Below are 23,891 nucleotides of genomic sequence, written 5' to 3' on the forward strand. Positions count from 1 at the left end.
GTAAACAAGAAGAGTGCAAAGTGAACAAATACCAAACCATAAATAAACACAAAGATACTAAATGAGAAATTAAACTAGAGAATACAAGGAAGACAAGGGGACTAGAATAATACGAGGACAAGAGAACTAGAATAACAACAAATATAATAATGATCATAAGAAAACCATAATAAATAATAGAAAAGCAACCTCTAAAGGAGACTAGGAACGAGGGGAAAAAACAACAAAACACTAGGAGGCAGTAAAGAGAGCAAGAGAACTAAACAAACATGATACAAAAACCAAAATAGAAACATCTAAGCAAAAGGTAAACAAACACAAAGCCACAAAGTCCAAAATGTCGCACCCCGACAGATAGAGCAACTCAATGTACGTAGCTCATAATTGTGAAGTGGAGAAAAAATTATGTACTCTTTTCAATAATTTACAAATACAAATCTGAAAAAACTGTTAAATCAAACTTCTAAAAGCAGGAACAACTACTACTTACCAAGACATTACTCTGGACGAGCTGCAGGCTTAGGTTGATAGTGCAGTACTCAAAGCTGGCTCTTATGGAGGAGTTGCAAGAAGGCGGTCATTGTTGAAAGAGAACTAGACGAAGTCCAGTTTAAGACACAGCAAACATGTGGAACAAGGTGATCAGGATAACACTGCAAATCCCACCTGAAACATAAACACAGCCAGACCTCCAGTAAAATAATTTAGACTAAAGTGGATTCATGTGTTGTTTGATTAAGTGAAAAAAAGCTTGATCTCAAATGTATTACTGTACTCATGCATTTGAACTCTCCACATATATTTGCATATTATTCTACTCTATTTCACCTGGTTTTGTCACATTCTTGTTTCTGGTTTCAGAACAACCTGAAAACCTGAGTGAATGGTCATTCTGGAGGGCTCTAGGGAGTTGGTCAATGACTTTTCCATGATCCTGTCTTATCCCAGAGACACGCTTCGGAGTCAGACTATCCCTGCAAATAATCGAAGGGTCAACTGCCGACCTCCAGCCCCCTCCTGACCAAGATGTGTGTCCCAACGCTCTTTGTAAGCGGCATCTCAGCCAAGATCTGGCAACACAAACAGAGTAGATTCCTGTTCTTCAGATGGAAAATGACCAGATGGGTGGAGGTGGAGAAGGAGGTGGAGGGGGTTGACTTCAGCTATGTGATTGCTGCGTCAAATTAACCACTGAAGCTTTTCAGTGAAAGAGGAGAAAGAAGGATGAAATCAAATGCCATCATTGTTTAATGGAAGATTGGTTCAGGGTGCTGTGACCTTCACCGGATCTTCTGAAAAGCTCTTAAATATTTGAGCGAGTGCTGTCATTTCTCACTCAGTTGTTTAATAGAAGGCCTTCTGTCCCTGCTTCCATGGTTAATACGATGGCTGGCGCAGGATAGAGTGTGTGCTTCTGTCTGTGAGTCAGATAGACAATATTTGAGGGCGAGATCTCATTACTTTCTTTGAATTTAACATGTGAGCTTTTAATCAAAGCAGTTCAGTCATTGAATGTTGCATGCACTGTATGCAAATACAAGCAGAATTGAAGATAAAATGTAGGTTTTTGCTCAAGGTACAGGTGCCTCCACCATGTTTCTCTGTTTCTTGTTAAGTTGTCACCAGTAAAAAACAGTTGATGGATGGCTTTCCCTCAGCAGGATGGTGGTGAGATGTTACAGTCGCAGGTGTGTATGTGGGAAAAAGTCCACGTCAGTGAGATATGAATGCAGGTCCTGGTGGGAAAATCCCTGCCTCTAGTTGGGAACCTATTCTCCCCTCCTCAACACCCTCTTCACTCTGCCTCTTCCTTTCTCCTCTTCTTAGAAACCACACACAGTCAAATTTCAGTAATAGTTTCAACATAAACACAAAAATGCATTATTCAGTGTCATCATCTGTCTACTTTTCAGATTCCACTCTTAATTTGGTCTAATTTTACATGTTTAGAAGCTTAAAAACTTCCATTCTGTAAAAATAATAATCGTCAAAACTTACATGAAGGTTTTAAATTTAAAGTTTTATCCCTGTAAGTTTTATCTTCAAAATGTGTGTTAGCAATTAGGTCCACTTTTACATATTCAGGAGCAGTTACAGCCATGGTTTCCCTTAACGTCACCACTTTTCCTTTGTGTTGTGCTGCACTATAGTATCCTAAGCCACTAAACTGCTAGTGGCCTTGGCGAAACATACAAATGTGAAACCCTGTGTAAATATAGCTTCATAGCTCATGCTGTTTCCTCCATTCACTCTTGTTTGAAAAACAATGGCATCCTATTATTCACAGGACTGTGGCAAAACTGGAAGAAAGGCATGCAGAAACATTCCTTACACAGTGCAGGTCAGACGTTTACATACACTGATCATGGGTATCAATCTTTTACTGTATTTGAGTTTTTAATTTTTGATTTAGGACATTTTACAAAATGCAATTTTTATACAACAAATAGTTTTAATTCTAACAGCAAGAATTAAGTGCACCTGTTTCACGTTTTTGTGGATTTTCTCTTAGTCACACAGAGTAAAAACTATACATACAGTCTCATATTCATGCATCCCCACTGATATTTGGTTATCCTGCACTTCAACCACAGTTATTTTGCAACCAGGATTGGCATAAATGGTAGAAAATTTGGATAAAGGGCTTTCCAAAAGCTTAATTTTAACCTGTTTTATCTATTCCAGTTTGTTTGGATGTGTGTTTGTTGGGATCATTGTTCTGTTGGAACATCTACTAATGTCCAACTGTTAACCTTCTTGCTCTTAATTTAAGGTGAAGTTGGAGATGCATTAATCCTCCTTGGGTTTTCTATCAACTTTGTGCAATGCATCAGTACCACTGACTGAAAATGGAGCCTTGGCATGATAATGCTTCAAAATTGGTACAGCCTTCTTTGGTTTGGAAGTATCACTTTAATTCCACCAAACAATCTTTTCATGTGGCCAACATTGTCTTCACCGACTACAAAATCTAGCTTTGTACTGAAGGTGTTTAACTTGTGCATGTGGGCTGATGTTAATGTCAGTCGGGGTTGAAGGGAATTATTTTCAAGCAGGTTGCTTCTTTTTTGTTTCTTGTTCGACATCTTCTCAGCTTAAGTTGATGTAAGACTTGCTTCTGAATAAACTGTTACACTGATATCCCAGCATCTTCCAGTGTATGATCAGCATATTAGGTCTTGGCTTGTTGTAGAATATTTTAACCATTGTCTTTTCTTCAAAATGGCGATTTGAGTGAGATGGACACAGTTGGATTTTCCATCAGGACACTCAAGGTTCGAACCTCAATCCTATTAGAGATTTAAATAATGTGACTAAAAACATGGTTCATGGCCGAAAACCAACCAATTTAAACAAGCTCTACTATTTCTGATGAGAAAAATGGACATATATATATATTTAGCCAGAATTATGCTAGGACCCAGATGTACTTATGTATTTGAGCCTATCTACAATTTTGTGTGGATTAGAGAAAATTCTAACTTCTTTACTCATATTGTGTAATTTACAGGGCTTTTAAAGGCTTTTAAACCTGGTGGTGGTAGCATCATGCTTTGTGGGTTGTTTTGCCAGTGGTGCTTTGCAAAGAACAGAAGTTTTAGAGAAGGAAGCCTACCTTCTAACATTTTAAGTTTGACTTAAATACCTAGATGGTTGAAACTTGGACACTGGGTGTTTTATCAGGACAATGATCCCAAACAAAAATCAAAACTAGTTTAGGAATGGATGAAGGTGGCTAACATTAAGCTTTCCCACAGCCCTAAACTAAACAGTAATGAAAATTTGCCAACTGGCTAAGAAGCTGGGTCTATGCTGGGAAACCAACCAATTTACATCAAACCCACCAAGAAGAGTGGTCCAGCAGAATCTTCCTGGAAGCTAGATCCTGGCTTTAAGCCTATGGTCAAGGTGTAAAATACTAAAGGTCTTTTAACCAAATATTAGTGCCAGTCCATGCATAAATTTGAGCTGTGTGTTACATGACACATTGTATCATTAAATATGTAACATTAAAAGCCTCAAATAAATATGAGACATAGGGCCATGATGAATGCAAGTCAAGTTCTGACTGCTTCTGTAGCTGCATTTGTGCCTTCAGTTAGAAACTTAGTTCACACAGTTTTTAATAAGAAAATACATTCTTGCTCTTTTCCACCTGTCTTATAAAGTTAAAAAAGTTGGCTGGCTGATTTGCTATTTTTGGGCCTTCGTTACGCGATCAAGCAGAGCTGCCAGTGGGTATTGTTCAGAAATGTTCCCCAAACATGAACCACCGTCAAAGGTCAGGACTCTTAGAATAACTCCTGTGATATTTAGATACACCTTTCTCTGTCCTGATAGGTTGGCTGGAGGTGATGCAAATGGAGAAAAAGAGTAAGTTGGCTTAGCAACTCTCCTGGTGACTTCTGAAAATTTTTTTTCTTAAGGGCTTATGAATTTAGAGCTACAGTGCCTTGCAAAAAGTAATGTACCCCTTGAACCCTTTTGTCACTTTGCACTTGTTTTTGCAAATTTGTTTTAATTTCATTTTATGTGATCAATCGACACAAAAAATGGTCTCTGTCCCTCTAAGTCAAGACTTTATAGAACCACCTTTTGCTGAAATTACAACTGCAGGTCTTTAGGGGTATGTCTCTAATAGTTTTAAACATCCAAAGACTGACATTTTTTACCATTGTTCTCTGTAAAATACACTGTCTGGCCAAAAAAAAAGGTCACACTCTCTAATATTTTGTTGGACCGCCTTTATCTTTGATTATGGCCCGCATTCGCTGTGGCATTGTTTCGATAAGCTTCTGCATTGTCACGTGATTTATTTCCACCCAGTGTTGCATTAATTTTTCACCAAGATCTTGCAGTGATGATGATACAGTCTGACTGCTGCGCAAAGCCTTCTCCAGCACATCCCAAAGATTCTCAATGGGGTTAAGGTCTGGACTCTGTGGTGGCCAATCCATGTCAGAATGATGTCTCATGCTCCCTGAACCACTCTTTCACAATTCGAGCCTGATGAATACTGGCATTGTCATCTTGAAATACAGGTCCTTCTCAAAATATTAGCATATTGGGATAAAGTTAATTATTTTCCATAATGTCATGATGAAAATTTAACATTCATATATTTTAGATTCATTGCACACTAACTGAAATATTTCAGGTCTTTTATTGTCTTAATACGGATGATTTTGGCATACAGCTCAAGAAAACCCAAAATTCCTATCTCACAAAATTAGCATATCATTAAAAGGGTCTCTAAACGAGCTATGAACCTAATCATCTGAATCAACGAGTTAACTCTAAACACCTGCAAAAGATTCCTGAGGCCTTTAAAACTCCCAGCCTGGATCATCACTCAAAACCCCAATCATGGGTAAGACTGCCGACCTGACTGCTGTCCAGAAGGCCACTATTGACACCCTCAAGCAAGAGGGTAAGACACAGAAAGAAATTTCTGAACGAATAGGCTGTTCCCAGAGTGCTGTATCAAGGCACCTCGGTGGGAAGTCTGTGGGAAGGAAAAAGTGTGGCAGAAAACGCTGCACAACGAGAAGAGGTGACCGGACCCTGAGGAAGATTGTGGAGAAGGGCCGATTCCAGACCTTGGGGGACTTGCGGAAGCAGTGGACTGAGTCTGGAGTAGAAACATCCAGAGCCACCGTGCACAGGCGTGTGCAGGAAATGGGCTACAGGTGCCGCATTCCCCAGACCTGGGCTACAGAGAAGCAGCACTGGACTGTTGCTCAGTGGTCCAAAGTACTTTTTTCGGATGAAAGCAAATTCTGCATGTCATTCGGAAATCAAGGTGCCAGAGTCTGGAGGAAGACTGGGGAGAAGGAAATGCCAAAATGCCAGAAGTCCAGTGTCAAGTACCCACAGTCAGTGATGGTCTGGGGTGCCGTGTCAGCTGCTGGTGTTGGTCCACTGTGTTTTATCAAGGGCAGGGTCAATGCAGCTAGCTATCAGGAGATTTTGGAGCACTTCATGCTTCCATCTGCTGAAAAGCTTTATGGAGATGAAGATTTCATTTTTCAGCACGACCTGGCACCTGCTCACAGTGCCAAAACCACTGGTAAATGGTTTACTGACCATGGTATCACTGTGCTCAATTGGCCTGCCAACTCTCCTGACCTGAACCCCATAGAGAATCTGTGGGATATTGTGAAGAGAACGTTGAGAGACTCAAGACCCAACACTCTGGATGAGCTAAAGGCCGCTATCGAAGCATCCTGGGCCTCCATAAGACCTCAGCAGTGCCACAGGCTGATTGCCTCCATGCCACGCCGCATTGAAGCAGTCATTTCTGCAAAAGGATTCCCGACCAAGTATTGAGTGCATAACTGTACATGATTATTTGAAGGTTGACGTTTTTTGTATTAAAAACACTTTTCTTTTATTGGTCGGATGAAATATGCTAATTTTGTGAGATAGGAATTTTGGGTTTTCATGAGCTGTATGCCAAAATCATCCGTATTAAGACAATAAAAGACCTGAAATATTTCAGTAAGTGTGCAATAAATCTAAAATATATGAATGTTAAATTTTCATCATGACATTATGGAAAATAATGAACTTTATCACAATATGCTAATATTTTGAGAAGGACCTGTATGTCCGTGCCATCAGGGAAGAAAAAATCCCTTGATGGAATAACCTGGTCATTCAGCATATTCAGGTAGTCAGCTGACCTCATTCTTTGAACACATACTGTTGCTGAACCCAGACCTGACCAACTACAGCAACCCCAGATCATATCACTGCCCCCACAGGCTTGTACAGTAGGCACTAAGTATGATGGGTGCATCACTTCACCTGCCTCTCTTCTTACCCTGATGCGCCCATCACTCTGGAACAGGGTAAATCTAGACTTATCAGACCATATGACCTTCTTCCATTGCACCAGAGTCCAATCTTTATGCTCCCTAGCAAATTTAAGCCATTATTTCCAGTTAGGCTCACTAATTAGTGGTTTTCTTAAGGCTACACCACTGCTCATTCCTAATCTCTTGAGTTCCCTTCACATTGTGGAAATGCTCTTACTTTCACTATAACCTGGAGTTCTACTGTTGTTTTTCTTTGATTTGATTTCACCAAACGTTTAAATCATTGCCGATCATGATCATTCAGGATTTTTTTCCAGCCACATTTCTTCCTCGAAGATGATGGGTCCCCACTATCCTTTCAGTTTTTACTAATGCGTTGGACAGTTCTTAACCCAATTTTGGTAGTTTCTGCCAATTTTGGTAGTTTTTATAAAATGAGAAACAACTCATTGCACCAGTTGAGGTTAAATAACTTGTTGCCAGCTGAAAGATATTTGCCCATGCAATAATTATCCAATGGGAGGCTCGTACCTATTTGCTTAGTTAAATCCAGGTGACAACTTTTTTTTGGCCAGGCAGTGTAGCTCATGTCCAATAAGATTGGTTAGAGATCATCTGTTAGCATCATTTTTCAAATCATGTAACATATTCTCAATTGGATTTTTGGTCTGGAGTTTGACTGGGCCATTCAAACATACATATGTTTCGATCTAAACCGGTGGTGTCCAACTTCAGTCCTTCAGAGCGACAATCATATTAGATGCATACCTGTTCAAACACACTTGAACCAAACCAATGTCTCGTTACCAGACCTCTGGAGAACTTGATGGCACGTTGGTAGTAGGTAATTAAGCCATTTGATTATACTTTGTTAGAAGAGGGATGCATCTAGAAGTTGGGGTACAGTAAGCTATCCAGAAATGGAGTTGGAGGCCCTGCTCTAAACCATCTCATTGACCACACAATACTGACTATATTTTCAGGGCGGTTGTCCTGGAAGAGTCTGAAATTCTACTCTAGTCTTTTGCGTCCTCTAGCCATCTTAATTACTCTAACCAGCTTCCCTGTACCCACTGAATGAAAGCATTCCCACAGCATGATGCTGCCACTGCTCTATTTCACCATGGAAATGGGTTGTTCAGGGTGGCGTTTGGCAAACATGTTGCGGCACTTTTTATAGCTTTCTTTAACAATGGCTTTCTGCTCGCACAGTTACAGTTGTCAGATTTGGTGTGGTAATGAAGAGGTTGATAGATGATAGGTTGACAGATAAGGTTAGACAGGAATCTCCATAAACTATGATGTTTACATTAACATTGTAAACTGTGGTGAGATTGGGGACAGGTACAAGAAAATAAAGAGAAACTGAGGTTTCAAGGAATGAAGGTTAGCTAGAGCAAGACAGAATATATGTGTGTGGATGAGAGGGACTCAAGTGGAGCTGTGATGTTCCATGGAACAGAGATAAAGTAGGTGGAGGATTTTAAATACTTAGAATCAACTGTCCAGAGCAATGGTGAGTGTGAAAAAGAGGTGAAGAAATACGTCCAAGCAGGTTGGAACAGGGGGAGAAAAGTGTCAGGTGTGTTGTGTGATAATAGTGTCAACGAGAATGAATGGAAAACTGTACAAGACAGAGGTGAGACCAGTGATGTTGTACAGCTTGGAGACAGTGGCACTGAGGGTCAGACAAGAGGCAGAGGCATGGGTAGCAGAGATGAAGATGTTGAGGTTCCATTTGGTTGTTACGAGGATGGATAACATCCGTAAGGAATATACAGACAGCTCATGTTAGATGTGTTATGATGATGATATGAAGGTTTTCAGAGAGGAGGAGAATGTTGTAGATGAATTTGAATGTCCTGGGGAGGTGTGTAGAGCTCACAGAGTCTGAGGTCAACAGGGGGCTGTGTTTGGTGACTTGGTAATGCAGCAAAGATTTACTTACTTTTATCTAGAATTATGCTTTATGACTTATTTCCTGATTTACTTTTGTAAGATCGAAATTATTTCTACAAGCTCAAAAATGTACATACACCCCAATTAATATTTGGTTGTGTGTCTTAAAACATTATGTGTGTTAAAACATCCAGTTGTTTCCAAGTTCGAACCATTTGATCCAGATGGTCCACCTTAGATAAAGTACTTTTTTAGCACTCTAGCTTTTTGTTCAGTGACAAAACATACGTTTGGAGGAATCAAAATCAGATTTTGAAACTTTGGAACACTGTATGAATTCACAAGCATGGTAGTGACAGCATAATGCTGTGGGTATGTTCTGCTAACGTTTTTTTTTTTTTAAATAACTAAGTTTAAAGCAACTTTACATTTTCCTCCAAATAGTAGAATTACTCAATAAATATAAGATTTTTCCCTCACCATCTATCGCTCATAACATGTAAAAATATTACAAACACAATTTATTTGTATCTTAGGTAGCAGACTCCAAAGTCAGCTGGACAACCCATACAAACACACAAATAGACAAAAACAACTTGTTATTGGCTCACAATTATCTGCATAAATCAAGACTGAGAATTTAGTGCTGCACACCAACAATGATGTCGCTCAGTTGCACGCAGATTATGACTTATTCTTCAGACAGGGGGCGGGAGAGGGAAGGAGCCGAGCAATAGAGTCTATTGGAAACCAGCCCTTCCTAACAGCACCAGCATCACCACAGCGTAATCAGGCTGGTCCAGGGCATAAGCCACACAGCACTTTGCTCGCTGATAAGACTCCTTGGAAGAAGAAGAGAGCAAACCACCATCCTGAGCTGCCGCAGTACATTTCAGCAGTGGAGCTGGTTTCTGAGACGCTTCACGGTTAATGGAGGATGGACATTAGACTGATGGAAAGAGAAGTCGATTTAAAATTTTTTTTTTGTTTGTTTTGGACTATTTTAAAAATTCATGTTAACATCGGAATGCTTAAAAAAAAACGTTTCGTAGCTCTGCTCCTATTCGTTCGTGTCTCTTCGTGAAGTTTGAACCTTTTTGCATAGGAATGTCTCTTAATATTTTCATTTATTTTTTTATTTATTGAATTTTGAGCTCTCTTTTTTCCCCTGAAGCTACACAAGGAAAATTGAACACTGAGTGGTTTTATAAACAAGTTTAAGAAAAACATATTGGGTTTTAGAAAGAAAAAAAAGCCAAGAAGTAAAAGCTGGAGCTGTATTATCGCAACGGGTTTACGTTTTGAGTGGGACTGAACGAGTTTGGAGCACCTTTTTCCTCCGCGGACTCTGCTAAGGGGGTCACGCAGCAGGACAGAGCTCACAGGCGCGCGTAGTTCCGCGAGGGGAGCCGCTGCCTCCTCCTCCCCCTCCTGCCCGCGCGCCGTGCTGAGGAGAGAGGCTCGCTCGCGCTTCCATAAATGCCCGGTCCGTTGGAGAGGCTCGAGGCTGGGCAGCAAGATGAGCTCGTGGGTACAGCTGCTGCTGCTCGCGTTGCTGGCGGCGTGTGCGGAGTTTGGCGTGGCCGAGGTGAGTTAAAAATAAAATAAAGGAATCACGAAGTTTACTGCGACACCTAATAAACCTGCCGCACCACCTTAGAAATATCACAGAAAACCTCGAGCTTACACTCTGTTAGACATTTAGATGACTATTAAGGCTGTATTGAAAAATAAACACTTATAAATAACTTAGGCTAATATTAAAGTATATTTATTGGCGTTTAATTTGCCAATGATCGTAACAACAACCTATCACTAGGTGAGAATTTTTGAGGTTTCTGTGCCTTAACTATTTAGTTTGATCATGTTTTGATGTAAAATGTATTTTTCCATGAAACACAAGATTTAGTGCACCTGCTTCGGCATACACTAAAGGTTTCCCTGTGAGGTGGTTAGTTGTTACAGAGAACACCCATTATTTCCCACAATAGAGGCTGTGGGACCAGAAAAATGAAGAGCCAGTGGTTAATGTAACCAGGAAGAGGGCGACGTTAATTTAGAAGTGATGCTTTCATACACTCTAATAAACTGAATAAACTGATGGGTTACAAAGTACCCAAGTTCGGTCCAACATGGAACACCGATCCCCTGATTTAACACAATTCATTAATGGATTTTCCTGGTTTATAACCCAAAAAATGGTGACTGATGTCTAGCATTAAGACTACCAAGAGTGGGTTGAAAAGAATAATCCATAACTTGAATCACTAAGCAATAATACTACTCGTAATACTTAGGGAAATATTTAGGAATAGTAATATTAATTATTTATATATAAGGAAAAATGAATGATTTTAATCAATCTAGTTTTTTATATGTGTTTTTACCTCACATGGTTGTGGGGGTCAATGCACCCTAACATCACACAGGACAAATAACCATCCACATACATGCCTGAGAGTAAAAAGAGAGACCAATTAAACTCACATGCATGTTTTTGGAAGGTCGGGGGAAACTGCAGTACCCAGAACAGAACCACGCAGTGTTTGGGAGGACATGCAATGGCCACACAGAAATCCACTTGTCAGGCTTCGAAGTAACAAAGCTAACTGCCGTCCCATTGATTCAATAAAGTCAACTGTGCAACAGGAGGAATATCTCTCTGTTCCCATTTTGTAGAGCAAGTGGCCACTGACCCTGCAATGCAAACGGACCCACCACATGCCAAAAAGAAAAAGCAGACAATGACATTGTGCCAACTGCACCACCATGCAGCTTACAAAGAATGGTTTTTATTTTAGTTTTTCTTACCAAACTGCATTAAAGTTAAATAGAAATCTGAAAATATAGATGACAATATCATAATGTCTAACAAGACTTGTAGGAAAACAATTACATTTGGATAGCAAAATTCCTGCAATATCACCATATAACACTGTTTAAAATATATCCTGTCTATACTGACTTCATGGCTAATGCTTTAGTTAAAGTGTAAATGTTGAACCAAGCTGGCACTAGCTTCTACTAGCTATTCCGCAAGAGAAAATGTTATCTTAATTGAACTAGTTCTTTAGTTTGAACTAAAGTTATTAACTCAACCCACTGACAGTAATGTTACTCACGCAGCAAAATATTTCTTTTTAATCTCTTATTTCAATCTGTTGTGGTGATTTAGGTTGCTAGCCCAACATACAGGTCATGTAATGAGGCTTCTTTATGTCTCTTGTCTAACCCAACAAACTGGATCTCAGTTTTATATCCATGCTTATATCCATGCACATAAATGGTTATAAAACACATACATGATCATATGTTTGGTTAAGGCTACCCAACTTGTAAGTCCCAACAGCATAAACCTAAAATTTGTGTTAAAGGAATAAATCACCATTTTTTAGAGTGTATGTGCTAATCAAGATGTAGAGCACCATCAAGCTGCAACATCTAGCTCTAAATACCATCGATTCCCTTACATTTGTGTTTTTACTTCTGGTCAACACTTTTGAGTTTTTGCTTCATTACAGTGCATATCTGCTGATGAAGCTTGTTCCAAAACCAAGCAGCAATAAAACTAGAACGCAGCGCTAGAGTTGGATGAAGTCTGACCATCAGCTCTGTTCAAACAGGAAATCTAAACCTCACCAAGGGTCCTATGTAGGTCAAATGAGACTTGACCACAAAAAAAGAAAAACAGCAAATTTATTCCTGAAAGAATCTGAAGCTGATATCAGGTTGGATTTTATCAGCTGTTCTGCTTCCACTGATTTCTTCTGTGTGCCTGAACCAGGCAAGTCATCTCAACAATGATTAGTCTGTGCCACTGACCTTTAAAACTAAACTGGGTTGAAGTACAAATCAGCCTAGTTGGTCATGGGAAGTGGTGTTATATACACAGAAAATAAAAGGGATCTGTTTTATCATGCTGTTAGAGTGGCATTCCTACAAGACTGTAAGCTTATGTAGTCCATGTAGTCTGCCATGATTTTGAGATCCTCACATAAAGGTAGATATTTGATCTGTGAGGGATGGCTTTAGCTTGCTGTCATCAACGTGTCTTCTCATCTTCTATCGTTAGCAGTTACCACATAGAAAGGACATTTTAAATTTGACTGTACTTTATAGGGGAAAGTTGTTTAAGCTTTGAGGTACACAACCAGGAATTCCCCAGGTCTAATTTTAAAGATCAAGGATTCGCAGCTGGGAAATCATCACAGCTGTACGTTCTGTTACTTGTTAAAAGAAAAAAACTATGAACATCTTGCCTTATATGTGAAAAAAATGTGAAATGTCCAAAATATTCTTGCGCAAAGCACCCCTTTTCCAGGCTGAAAGGTAAACTATGACTGTGGAATTAATTAAACTCCCAGTTGTTCACTCGCTGCTATGTTGCGCACGTGCTGGCATGCTCTCTGAGCCTGGATGTGAAACCTCCTACATGTGCTGTGTCTGCTGCTGCACTGCCGCCAGCAAATTCGACCCTCTAATTATGTACGATTAGATGTTCTCCCTCCTTCTCCTTCCCCTTCGGGATGCAGCCGCTGCCTGTACCTGGGACTCCTCAGGGTGTCTGCAGGCTCTTCAGGGAGATGGGATATTGCCTCAGGTGCTAACGACTGGTTTATGACAAAATTGATGTTTTTTAAACTGTTTAAAATAACAAGAGCGAGATGACTTACGTTTTCTTAGATCTGCAGCAGAATATAGTTTGTTTTGGGGGAAGCCATGCCAATTTCGAGACTGCCATGAGACAACCCTTATTAGAAGCAGGTTAATTGTATACACCTTGTGGAAGTATATTTAACCACTGGAACTTTTTCACATTTTGGCCTGTTACAACCACAAAAGTGTGATGGGCATTTTTATAAAGAGAAGCAGGAAATGGGTTTATGCTATCCCTGAAGAAGCTAAGACCTGAGACTTTGGTTGAGGTTCAATATCCAGCAAGACAACAACTCTATGTATACAACCCCAGCTACAGCTGAATTGCTCAGAGCTAGGGTGTCCAACTCCAGTCCTTAAGAACCAATATTCTGCATGTTTTAGATGTTCCCTGGTTAAACACCTGAATCAAATGATTTTAGTAGGCCTCTGCAGAACTTGATCAAACAGAGAAGTAAGTCATCATCTCAGCAGGGCACATATATTACACGCAGAGACACCAGCTCTTGAGGACAGAGGTTGGCCATCTCTGGGTTAGATTAAAGCATGTTCATGTGCAAGAATGGTCCAGTCAAAGTTCAGACATAAGTACAATTGAGAATTAGTGGTGAAACTAGAAAAATTGACGTTCAAAGCCCCTCTCCATCCAATCTGATGAAGTCTGGGCAATTTTGCAATGAAGAACATTTCAGTCTATAGACGTGCAAAGCTTGTAGAGACAGACCTAGAAAAATATACAGCTGTAACTGCAGTGAAAGGTTGTTTCACAAAGAGTTGACTCAGGAGGTCTGAACAAATACAACCACATGTTTCATACATTTCAAAATGTTCATAACAATGGGTCATTTTAATTCCACTAATTCTACGCTACGGTTACGCTCTATTTAACAATTTCTCTCTATCAAATAAAATCCCAATAAAATAAGTTTGTGTTTGCAACCTGACAGAAAGTTCAAGGAGTATGACGTTTGATGTGAAAATATCTTATAAAATCCAGATTTTCTGTCAAATTCATGTAATCGCATGTTTACCATTTCTGGCAGACCACTCTGCATCTGTTTGTTTGCCCGAGTCGAGGTGTTTATTTAATATTTCCTGCTTAGACAGAAATTGCCGTGACAGCAGGCACCACTGCGAACAAAGGCACACACCCTATAATTACCATCAGACACAATTAGCCAAGTCGGCTGGCTCGCTCCATTGGCAAAGAGAGGAAATAATCATGATGAGTCCTCGGGGGCATCGGTGGAGCTAGTGGAAAGGGATGTGAGTGTAATACAGCGGGCATTTCCCTGTTGTATTATCTGACTCTGTAGAATGGTGTGCGTAGGGTTAGAGTGCTTGTTCATGCACGGATGCCTGCTAGCTGCTTGGATTCAGTATGTTCTCCAGAAGCTGAATGAAATTACCCAGTTACATTTATGGGACTGCATTCATTAAACATTTAATTGCTGTTTGCAACATAACCTGTTTAAAATATTTGTATTGGCGTCTGTTCTCCAGATAAGACAACAAATCAAGTGAACCCAATTCACAGAGTTTAAACCAAAATTAGGAAGAGCCTCAACCCACGTCTAATCCCTATCCATTTCAGCCTCACTCTTATTCATCTATTATTCACCCTTTTTTATCCAGATGCACCCCCTTTTCTCATCCTCTCTATATCACTCCTTCCCCCACTTCCTGACTGCTTGCTTGCTCCTTTGACCCCTAAATGTTAGCAGATGAGAAGACACAACGCCAATAGTCATTCACCCTGCTCTTAGTGACCATTGTGTGTCTACTTTGGTTAATTCCCCCCTCCCTTGCAGGCTGTCTCTTGCCTGTTAATGACCAAGGAGGGGGTTAAACCCACAGTCAGATCTCTAGAATCACAAAGTTGATCTGTTCTGAGGTTTTTATTTAGATACTTTGGAAATATTTGGTCAGATGCTTTTAAAGACGACCAAAATTACAGAAGTGCTGCAGTTTTATTCCGTCTCATACTGATTAATATGCTCATGTGAGCTTCTGAATGATGTACAACATATATTATCTCTGTTTTGCGTGTTTGCATTGCGAGTTCAGAGTGTTTTTTTATTATGGCTGATATTATCGTTGTGTTTTAGGAGGACGCTCTGCCTGCAGCCCTGGTGGAGCTGGTTAGAAACAGCCCTATCACTTCCATAGAGGACCTCCAGCTGCTGCTGCTCACTGACTCCGTAGGTAAAGACCCAAAGCTTTTTTAACTTTACAGACACATAGAATCAGTTTTAATGATATTGTGATGAAAGTTTAACCCAAAACTCTTTTGTAATCTGGCATCTAAATTCATTCTCTGGATGCCCCTTTTTTAAAATTTGTCTCTTTTTTTCTTATTTTCATGTAAAAAATATGTTTTACAAGAGAAGTATTCACACATCCCTAGCACTTTGCATGTTAATGTTATCACACAAATGACTACCTTTTTTTGCTTGCTAAATGCTGCTGGTGTCACCACTGGGTGCTGGTCATTTCACCTCTCTAATATTAAGTATCTTTCCAGATTTTGTTGTTGCTTTTCTGACTTTTTCAGGTACAAAATATTGCCATATGCAGCATGTGTCAATCCACAGTGATGCTGCTGCTGCTCCTCCTGTCGTCTTTCTTTACTTGCACTGACTTTTCAGAACATGACCGTCCAAAGCATAATTGTTCGGCCTTGGAAAGGGACAGAAGCCTACATCAGACAAGAGACAGAACAAAATAAGACCAAACTTGCACAATGGTATATGCCAGAACAATAGTATTATCTTTTCTTTTTTAGAATTATGTAGTTTTTGTGATCAGTCAGTCAGTCATTTTCTACCACTTCCACAGTGGGTCGCAGGGAAGCTGGTGCCTATCTCCAGGAGTCTATGGGTGGGAGGCAGGGTACACCCTGGACAGATCGCCAGTCCATCGCAGGGCAACAGTGCAGCATTTATAACAAAGTGATCACAAAAAGATTTGTGAATGTTTTGTTATTGGTCAATTTGGAAGTTAAAATTGAACAATATTTTTAATTAAATGCACAGTCTTAGTGTAGACTTATCTGGTTAGGCGTGAGCACTCAAAAACATTTTTGATTTTTAACTAGATTTGATCAAATGCTGTCCAGATTCCCTAAAAAGTATGAGATAGGCACCTGATTCATAGCTACAAAGCAAAATAACAGACAAGGTTTCAAGTCCAAAACACTGACCTTCATACCATGGATTCAGAAATATAGTGGACTTTAATATTGCGTGACACAAGATCTCGTTACACAAATGTTTGACAAGTTGCTCTGTTTCTACCCTAACTGCAAGAAGAAAACATTCCCAGTGATAAACCAAACACCATAAAGTGCAAATAATTTAACAACACATTTCTAATAAGCAATAAACTCCACCTTAGATTTGTTTTTTACTTGCTTTGCGGTTGTTCTAATTATATTGAAACAGATTCAGAAAACAACTTTACATTGGTTTCTATTAGGAATGAGATTCTCACAGCATGATAACCATGAATACAAAAAACCACAGTTTCATAGTATTTAAACACTGACTTAAAATAAAAATGCATAAAATAATGCAGCAGTTTCCGTGTACGTGTTGTGGAGGATTTTAAAACAGTAGAGGAATGAAATTATAGTAAACTGATGTCAGCTGGCTAATTAGTCGGGCTATCTGCTTAGGTAGTCAATAATAAGCTGCTTAACAGCCTAACCTTACAACTGTGGATTTTAAAAAGTGTCTCCTTAATATGCATTGCCATGTTTTTCTTTACTGGAAATATTACAGAAAGAGGCAATCTTTTTCTTTCTTGTCAGCTGGGAATAAGTGTAGTAGCCTTCATATAGCCAGCTTACTGGCAGTGCACAGCAATGAGTGGAGAAGGGCCAGCACGGCATTAACTCTATGCTCTACACAGCTTGAAGAACTACAAAGCTCATGCCCTTCCTCTGCCATCTCATTAGGAGAACTTTCAACTGTAGAAACTATTATATTTCTGCAGGTATAAACTGTGACACCTTAAGACCATAGTACTACTCCAACCCCAGTCTCTATCCACACAGCAAAAAGTATTTGGCTTGCTCTAGTGGGATAAACGATGTTTATGTTTTTGTCTCAGATGAGGAGGAAGGTAACTCTGCAGCCAATGGAGGTCACAGATTACCACGGAGCCTCGGTAAGCCAAATCTCTCGTTTTATTTGATTGTGGGGTGGTAATTCGGTTGTACTCCACATTGTCAATTATTTTGCATTCCATGAGGTTCGTTGCCACATCTTAGTGCATCATTTCTGCTAAAGGGACTCTCATTAGTTATGTTGGCTAAGAAGTGCTTTGTCAGTCTGCCTTGAAGGTGATTAATGGGTATGATTTTAGTGACAGGAGAAAATCTTTTCCCATTAGCCTTTTGTCATTGTTTTTATAAAGCAGAAGTCTCAATTTCCAAACAGTGATCTATAACAGGTCTTTGTTGATCTTTGAGTGTTCTTTTAAATACAAGTCCTTGTGAATTAACAATAGAAAAATTCTAACTCTCAAAACGTATTGTCCATTAATCAAACTTCAGACAGGGCTTATATCAACGTTGCCACTGAAGCTTTAGTGTGTTGCACTTGTTCCTTCAGACGCTCAGCCCGCCCAGCAGGCTCAGTGTAAAGTTCGCACAGAAGTGGTCGAGGTCACCAGAGCCATGTTAGACCGCAGCAATGCCAACTTTCTGCTGTGGCCTCCGTGTGTGGAAGTTCAGCGCTGCTCTGGCTGCTGCAACACCAAGAGCCTGCAGTGCGTTCCCGTTGTCACGCACACCAGATACTTGCAGGTAAATGAGCATACACACACACACACACAAACACACACTTACACCATCAAGATATGTGCTTGGAGACTCAAAAGTGTTGTAACAAAACATTTTGATTGATACATTTCAAGGGTTTTGTAAACCTAGAGAAATCTTTGGTAGCATTGCAGCAATCAAAGCCTTCTTATAATTGCTTACCAGCTTTTTGCATTTCATCATATTGTCTGATGATTTGTCTTGTGATATTGGAAGGCCCTCTAGCCATCACCATAATCTTTAACTCCCTCCGCAGGTTCTGTAATCTGGCTCGGCCGCTCCAAAAATATTTGTTATAAATTCCAGCTAAAAGAAACTTGTTGGACAAATTAAAAGATCACGTCAAATCTAAATCTCCCTGGAGTAGTAATAGTTTTGGTATTAGCTATAATTAATGAATTCAAAATTACTAATGGGCAAAAACAACTGGATTTTTAGTTTCTAGCCAGCCTATCACTGATTAGGCCAGGTAAGCATAAAATTGACCAATGCTGGTCAGCGTCTGATTTCTCTGTGGATTTCTAGTAGCTCACCATGAGAAACAACAAAATTGTAGCTTAGGTTATTTTACAAATTAAAAATGTACCTCCATTTGTTGTCTTGCAGCATTTAATTTTTGAGCACATAAAACAGGCATATCTTTATATACCCATTCCTAAATACCCCCACACAATGTGCTTTTGTTCAACTCAGAGTACCTCCCAGTAACTCCCATCCACTTTTCAACCTCTCCAGGTCATGAAGATTGAGTACATCAACAAAAGACCCACTTATGGTAAAGCTATAGTGTCAGTCGTGGATCATGTGGAGTGCAGATGTCAGTCTGCTCAGCGTGCTGCTGTACTCAAGAAGAAATCCTCTCACAGACTGCACAGTCACCTGCATCAAAATCAGACACACAGCCCAGGATCTGTGCAAGGACAGGTACAGCTTTTACTCTGCGAGTTATCTGTTTGCTGGATAAAGGCTTTAATCTTAATACTTGCTGTACATTATACATAATAAGCCATATGTTATACTGTATTGCTAAACCATTTCTTAACACTTCAGGGCACTGACAAACATCTGGTCTTGGCATGAGATCAATTTAGCTACTTTACCATGTGGTGGGTGGTCTTAGTAGATTGGGCTTGATTCCAACAGATACTATCAAACCTAATCAAATTCTTATCCACTGAGTTTACTCCTCCTCCTGTCTCTGTGTGATTTATGAGAAGACAGAGGCAGCATAGTGGGTGGAATTTGACTTTTATGCCCTTGAGCCGGCTAAAATGGTTGATGCAAAGATGCGTTGGTGAGTAGCCGTGTAGTGGGGGTTGATGTGGGCAATGGTCCATTATACTCAACAGTGTTACCGTCACTTATTGGTTCTGCATTGCCAGCTTTATTTTGTAAGAACACATTAACAAAGGTAGCTTAAAGAAGGACTAGTCTTAGAGGCCATATTGTGGTACTGTAATGTAAAAAAGGCCTTTTGTTGCATTCCTGTGGCCATTCCTTAACAGATTTTGTAGAATCCGCAACACTGTTGTTGGTAGAGCAAGTTGCTACTGTTGGAGACTGCTGTTACTATGTGCTCGGTGGGATCCGTCTGCAAAATGTTTGAGTGGCAGGCAAATAGAATGATCAGAGATTTTCTGGCCGATTTCCAATCATCGATTTTGTAAAGCTCTAACCTGCGCATATTGATTTTAGCCAATTCTGGTTTGTCTTGAAGAACTCTAAATAACAACAAAATAGTTTTTCACTTTCTGGATAAACTGAAAATGTATCTATCTAAAATTATTTATAGCAAATTTTAACAATAAAACATAGCTGTCTGTCTTTCTCATCAAAACTCTCCAAAACCATTAAAATCATCTAGGTTATGACACAAACATTGTAAATAAAACCTAACTGAAAACAATTAGAGCATATCTCATTTACAAGACAGATTCAAGCTTGGTGCTTTTATTTGCATATCTGTTATTGTTTTGCATCTGAAAATGTAACAGGCACTTTATCACAAAATAGTAATTTCTTTCTACAACATCTACATAAAATACAGGTAGTGTCCAAGTTAACAATGAAGAAAGAATAAAACTAAATTGCAGTTAGATGTGTTAGATTGTTAAATGTGTTTTTTATGTTAGAAGCTGAGGAAGTGTCTCACTGTGTGGGAGAGAGCAGTCAGTATTACACAGCTCTGCAGCTTAAAATGATTTTTCTCTTATATGAAAACAAAGACAAAATGATTACAGACTTGATATTGAGAATTGTGTTTAGCTATTATATTATCATTTAGCAAAATTAGTATGGCTAGTATAATAACTCACATTTTCAATGTGTAATGCCTGTAGAGTTAGTAGATCCTTACATTAACTCTATAACTTTGAAAGGCTGCAACCATTTCCTAATCCAGCAGTATTCAAAATAGCTAGTAATACTTGAAAGGATGAAATTAAAAAACTGCTGTAATACATTCAGCTTCCTGTCATCTGCTGACATCTAATTGCCTGAACAGTCGACATTCCTCCGTAGAAAACATAGACAGGTTTTATGCTTCTTCTGATGCCTGATACTGAAAATAGCAAACTGAGTTTACTTCACTTAGTAACAGTTTCATTAATGTAGACTGTTATTGTCAGGTAGCGCTCACGTATGGTGCATTTATTGATCAGAAGAAAAGATTTTATTTTTAATTTCTGACCATGACAACCCCTGTTGAGATCTGGTCAAGTGCAGAAACAGCCAGTCCTGATCACCAGCTGATTTCTCTACATCTCTGACGACAAGTCTCAAAGTGTCATGTAAATGGGAGCGTGCAGGTTTCCTAACCAGACACTGTGTCAATGTGTCAAAATGTTAGCGAGCTCATTGAGGCCATGACTTGTTGGTGTATGGGTATCTTGTAAGATAGACAAATGCTGGATAAGTGCAAAGAAAATAGAATATTTACTATTTACCATCTACATATTTTATGACTTATATGCAAAATGCTTCTATGGTTTGAACTTGAGGAAACAGCATATTAAATATTTTATTTTGCTGTCAAGGTGAAGGTGCACTCCAAGAATAAACTCCATCAGTTGGATGAGCTGAAACAAAATCAGAGGGCTGATCTGGAGGATTTCCTGGAACAGCAATGGGACCCCAGAGGAGACACCATTCATCATCCTGGAGATGGGTACAGTGTTGCTGGAGAAGACGTGTCTCTGTCTGAGGAGACTGTTTTCTTTCCTCCGCACTGGGCTCATAACTTTACCAGGGTTCTTGGGACGGAAGATCAAATGGAGGCACAGGAGAATGTGGGGAGCAGGAATGTTGAGGTTTCTAAAGACAAATCAGGACCCTCTATGGGTGATGTGGGTGTGGAAGCAAAGACAAGGTTGGGAGAAGACGGGTTAAACAGCACTGAAGGCAATACTAAAACAGGACACAAAGACACACAAACGCATAACCCTCTAGGGCAAGATGACAAATCCAAACCTTTTAGAAGCCATAATGGTGTTGCTGAGAAGCCTCAAGCCATGTTCAATCCTAGTGAGGAAACCCTCATTGAAGTAAAAAGCATGTTCCGACCGACCAAAGAACCAAATCCAGAGCCTCGACAACTGGCAGGAAGGAGAGAAAATGAGACTCCGGATGTGGAAAGGATGTTACAAACCGAGGAGGAAAAATTAGAGGCTGAGAGAAAAGAGCTTCTCCTTCTCCACAAAAGGTTGGATGAAGAGAAGGAATTACTGCGACAGCAGAAAATGAAGCAGGAGGAGGAGGAAAGGCTGAAAGAAAAGGAGACACACAGTCAACATCTCCAACATAGGAAACATCATCATCTGCATACAACATCAAAAACAGGTAAAACAACAAAAGAGGTGTGAAGTAAACTGTTCAGTGACTAAAACACAAAGTTAAACTAAATGCTAGTTTAACCTACTAGTAATAACTAATATTTAAATGACCAGAAGAGTAAAAGTAATCAGAAGGGTTTTTGCATTTTCTCTTTACTTCCACTCTCACAGAGACAACAACAACCACAGCTACTACACAGAAAGCATCGGCTTCAACAGAACCCAGACGCCCAGTTCGTCCAAACCCTCCAAAACGAAGAATGAGGAAGAATCGCATACGGATCAGCAAGGCAGCAATGAGAGCAATGCTCATGTAGGACTGGAATTAAACCAGGTGAGCTCACAGATAAGTGCAAAATAAAGATAGATACATATCCTAAATAGGCATAGGCCAGTAACTGGTATCAAGATTTCAAAGGTTTTACAGAAATGTTCCTTCATACTATTTAAAGTCCTTTTAATGATATGCCAGAGAAACGATTGTCTCCGACAGTATGGAGCCTAGACTAGTCCTGCCCCTGTGCACACTGCTGCTCAGTTGGCTGAAGGAAAGGTTAACAAGACAGGCATATCCAGCTATTGGAAATACAGTATGTCCTGACTGACATTGTGTAGAAACCTAAGTGGTGCCACTCAGTTCTTCTATTAGTGTAATGTTGTTTTAAAACTACAATTGATAAGCTTTGATTGGTTGAGCAAATAGCCTGAGTATATACCTAGTCAATATCAGCCTATTAGACTCCTAGTCTTTTGTTATAAAGGGCAGAACAACAAAATGCTATAATATTCTGTGCAATAATCACCTCAACTTTACTATATTTAGAGGTTATTTTATGTGTTTGTTTCAGTCTGTGTATCAAAGTAAAAAAATTTATTATAATACAACTACCATAAGCTATGTTATTTTGCCAGCAGTAGGGATGATTGTTGCTATTCAGTTTTCAATTAAAGTAAATTGATAAAGTTGTAGTTTTTGTTTTACATTTTGACTTAAATACTGTGATAATGCAGAGTTATATTGTTTTAATCAGCCCATGTCTTAGTTTAACCCCAATCCATATAATAACCTTGTAAACAGAAAATTATGTAAAACTGTAGGAAGAATTGCAAGTGTTCAACCTATCATCATGTATTTTACCTCCAGGGACACATGGAGAATATGTTGCAAGGTGGGAAATATCCAACGATAAAGCCAGATGACTCCTTTGGTTTAAGTATTTATTTGTCAGTAACCTGGTTGTCCAGTGAGATCTCCTTGGTAACACTACTAATGACTGTCTGCTGAACCTGTAACTGTCTCTGGATGGACTACAACACAGATTAAGAGGGAAAAAGGGAATATGAACAAAGGATGGACCTTCTCTGGAACATGCTTCCTACTCTGAAAATTTGATATTGTGAAGTACCAAATGGCACCCAAAGACAGACAAAGTGTGCACAAGGTGCACAAGCTCAGTGACTGTGTGGGACTGAAGAAGCATGTGGAAAATAGTGCAATGTCTGTGGATCCATGCTTAGATATCATTAAAGAGTGACACTGCACTTAAATGTCAACAGCCAAGACTGTATGGGAGTTTTTGGTAGATGTAATACCACTAGCAAATTAAAATACAGACTACTTTTGGTGAAAACGTAACAAAATTGGATTTAACTGTTACGCTAAAAATGGCAAATTACATAATGTTTGAGACAATCATCAACCCTGAATTTTCAGTTTAATAATGATCATCAGGTCAAAGAAACAATGATGGTTTCTTTTTAACCATATTTCATAAAATGTAACTCATTGCAAACACTGGAATAGCAAAGATATGCTTAGCAAGCAAAAACAGCAGTTTAGATGCCTTGCAAAAGTATTTC

At 39.4% G+C, this 23,891-nt stretch overlaps 1 protein-coding gene across 2 annotated transcripts; it reads left to right on the plus strand.

Annotated features, from left to right (window-relative positions):
- Window positions 1–9,514: 9,514 nt before the first annotated feature.
- On the plus strand, window positions 9,515–23,512 carry LOC124865064. Of its 2 annotated transcripts, XM_047360071.1 has the most exons (8): window positions 9,515–10,308; window positions 15,485–15,581; window positions 17,490–17,546; window positions 17,993–18,186; window positions 18,937–19,125; window positions 21,237–22,038; window positions 22,203–22,365; window positions 23,176–23,512. In XM_047360071.1, exons 1-7 carry the CDS (start codon window positions 10,240–10,242, stop codon window positions 22,346–22,348), a joined length of 1,554 nt encoding a protein of 517 aa, XP_047216027.1. In that variant the 5' UTR covers window positions 9,515–10,239; the 3' UTR covers window positions 22,349–22,365; window positions 23,176–23,512. The 2 variants fall into 2 exon arrangements, with proteins under 2 accessions (XP_047216027.1, XP_047216028.1); XM_047360072.1 differs by lacking the exon at window positions 9,515–10,308 and having other exon boundaries at window positions 15,493–15,577.
- The last annotated feature ends 379 nt before the right edge of the window (window positions 23,513–23,891 follow it).

This window comes from Girardinichthys multiradiatus, chromosome Y (genome assembly GCF_021462225.1).
Source record: "Girardinichthys multiradiatus isolate DD_20200921_A chromosome Y, DD_fGirMul_XY1, whole genome shotgun sequence".
Lineage (NCBI taxonomy): Eukaryota > Metazoa > Chordata > Actinopteri > Cyprinodontiformes > Goodeidae > Girardinichthys > Girardinichthys multiradiatus.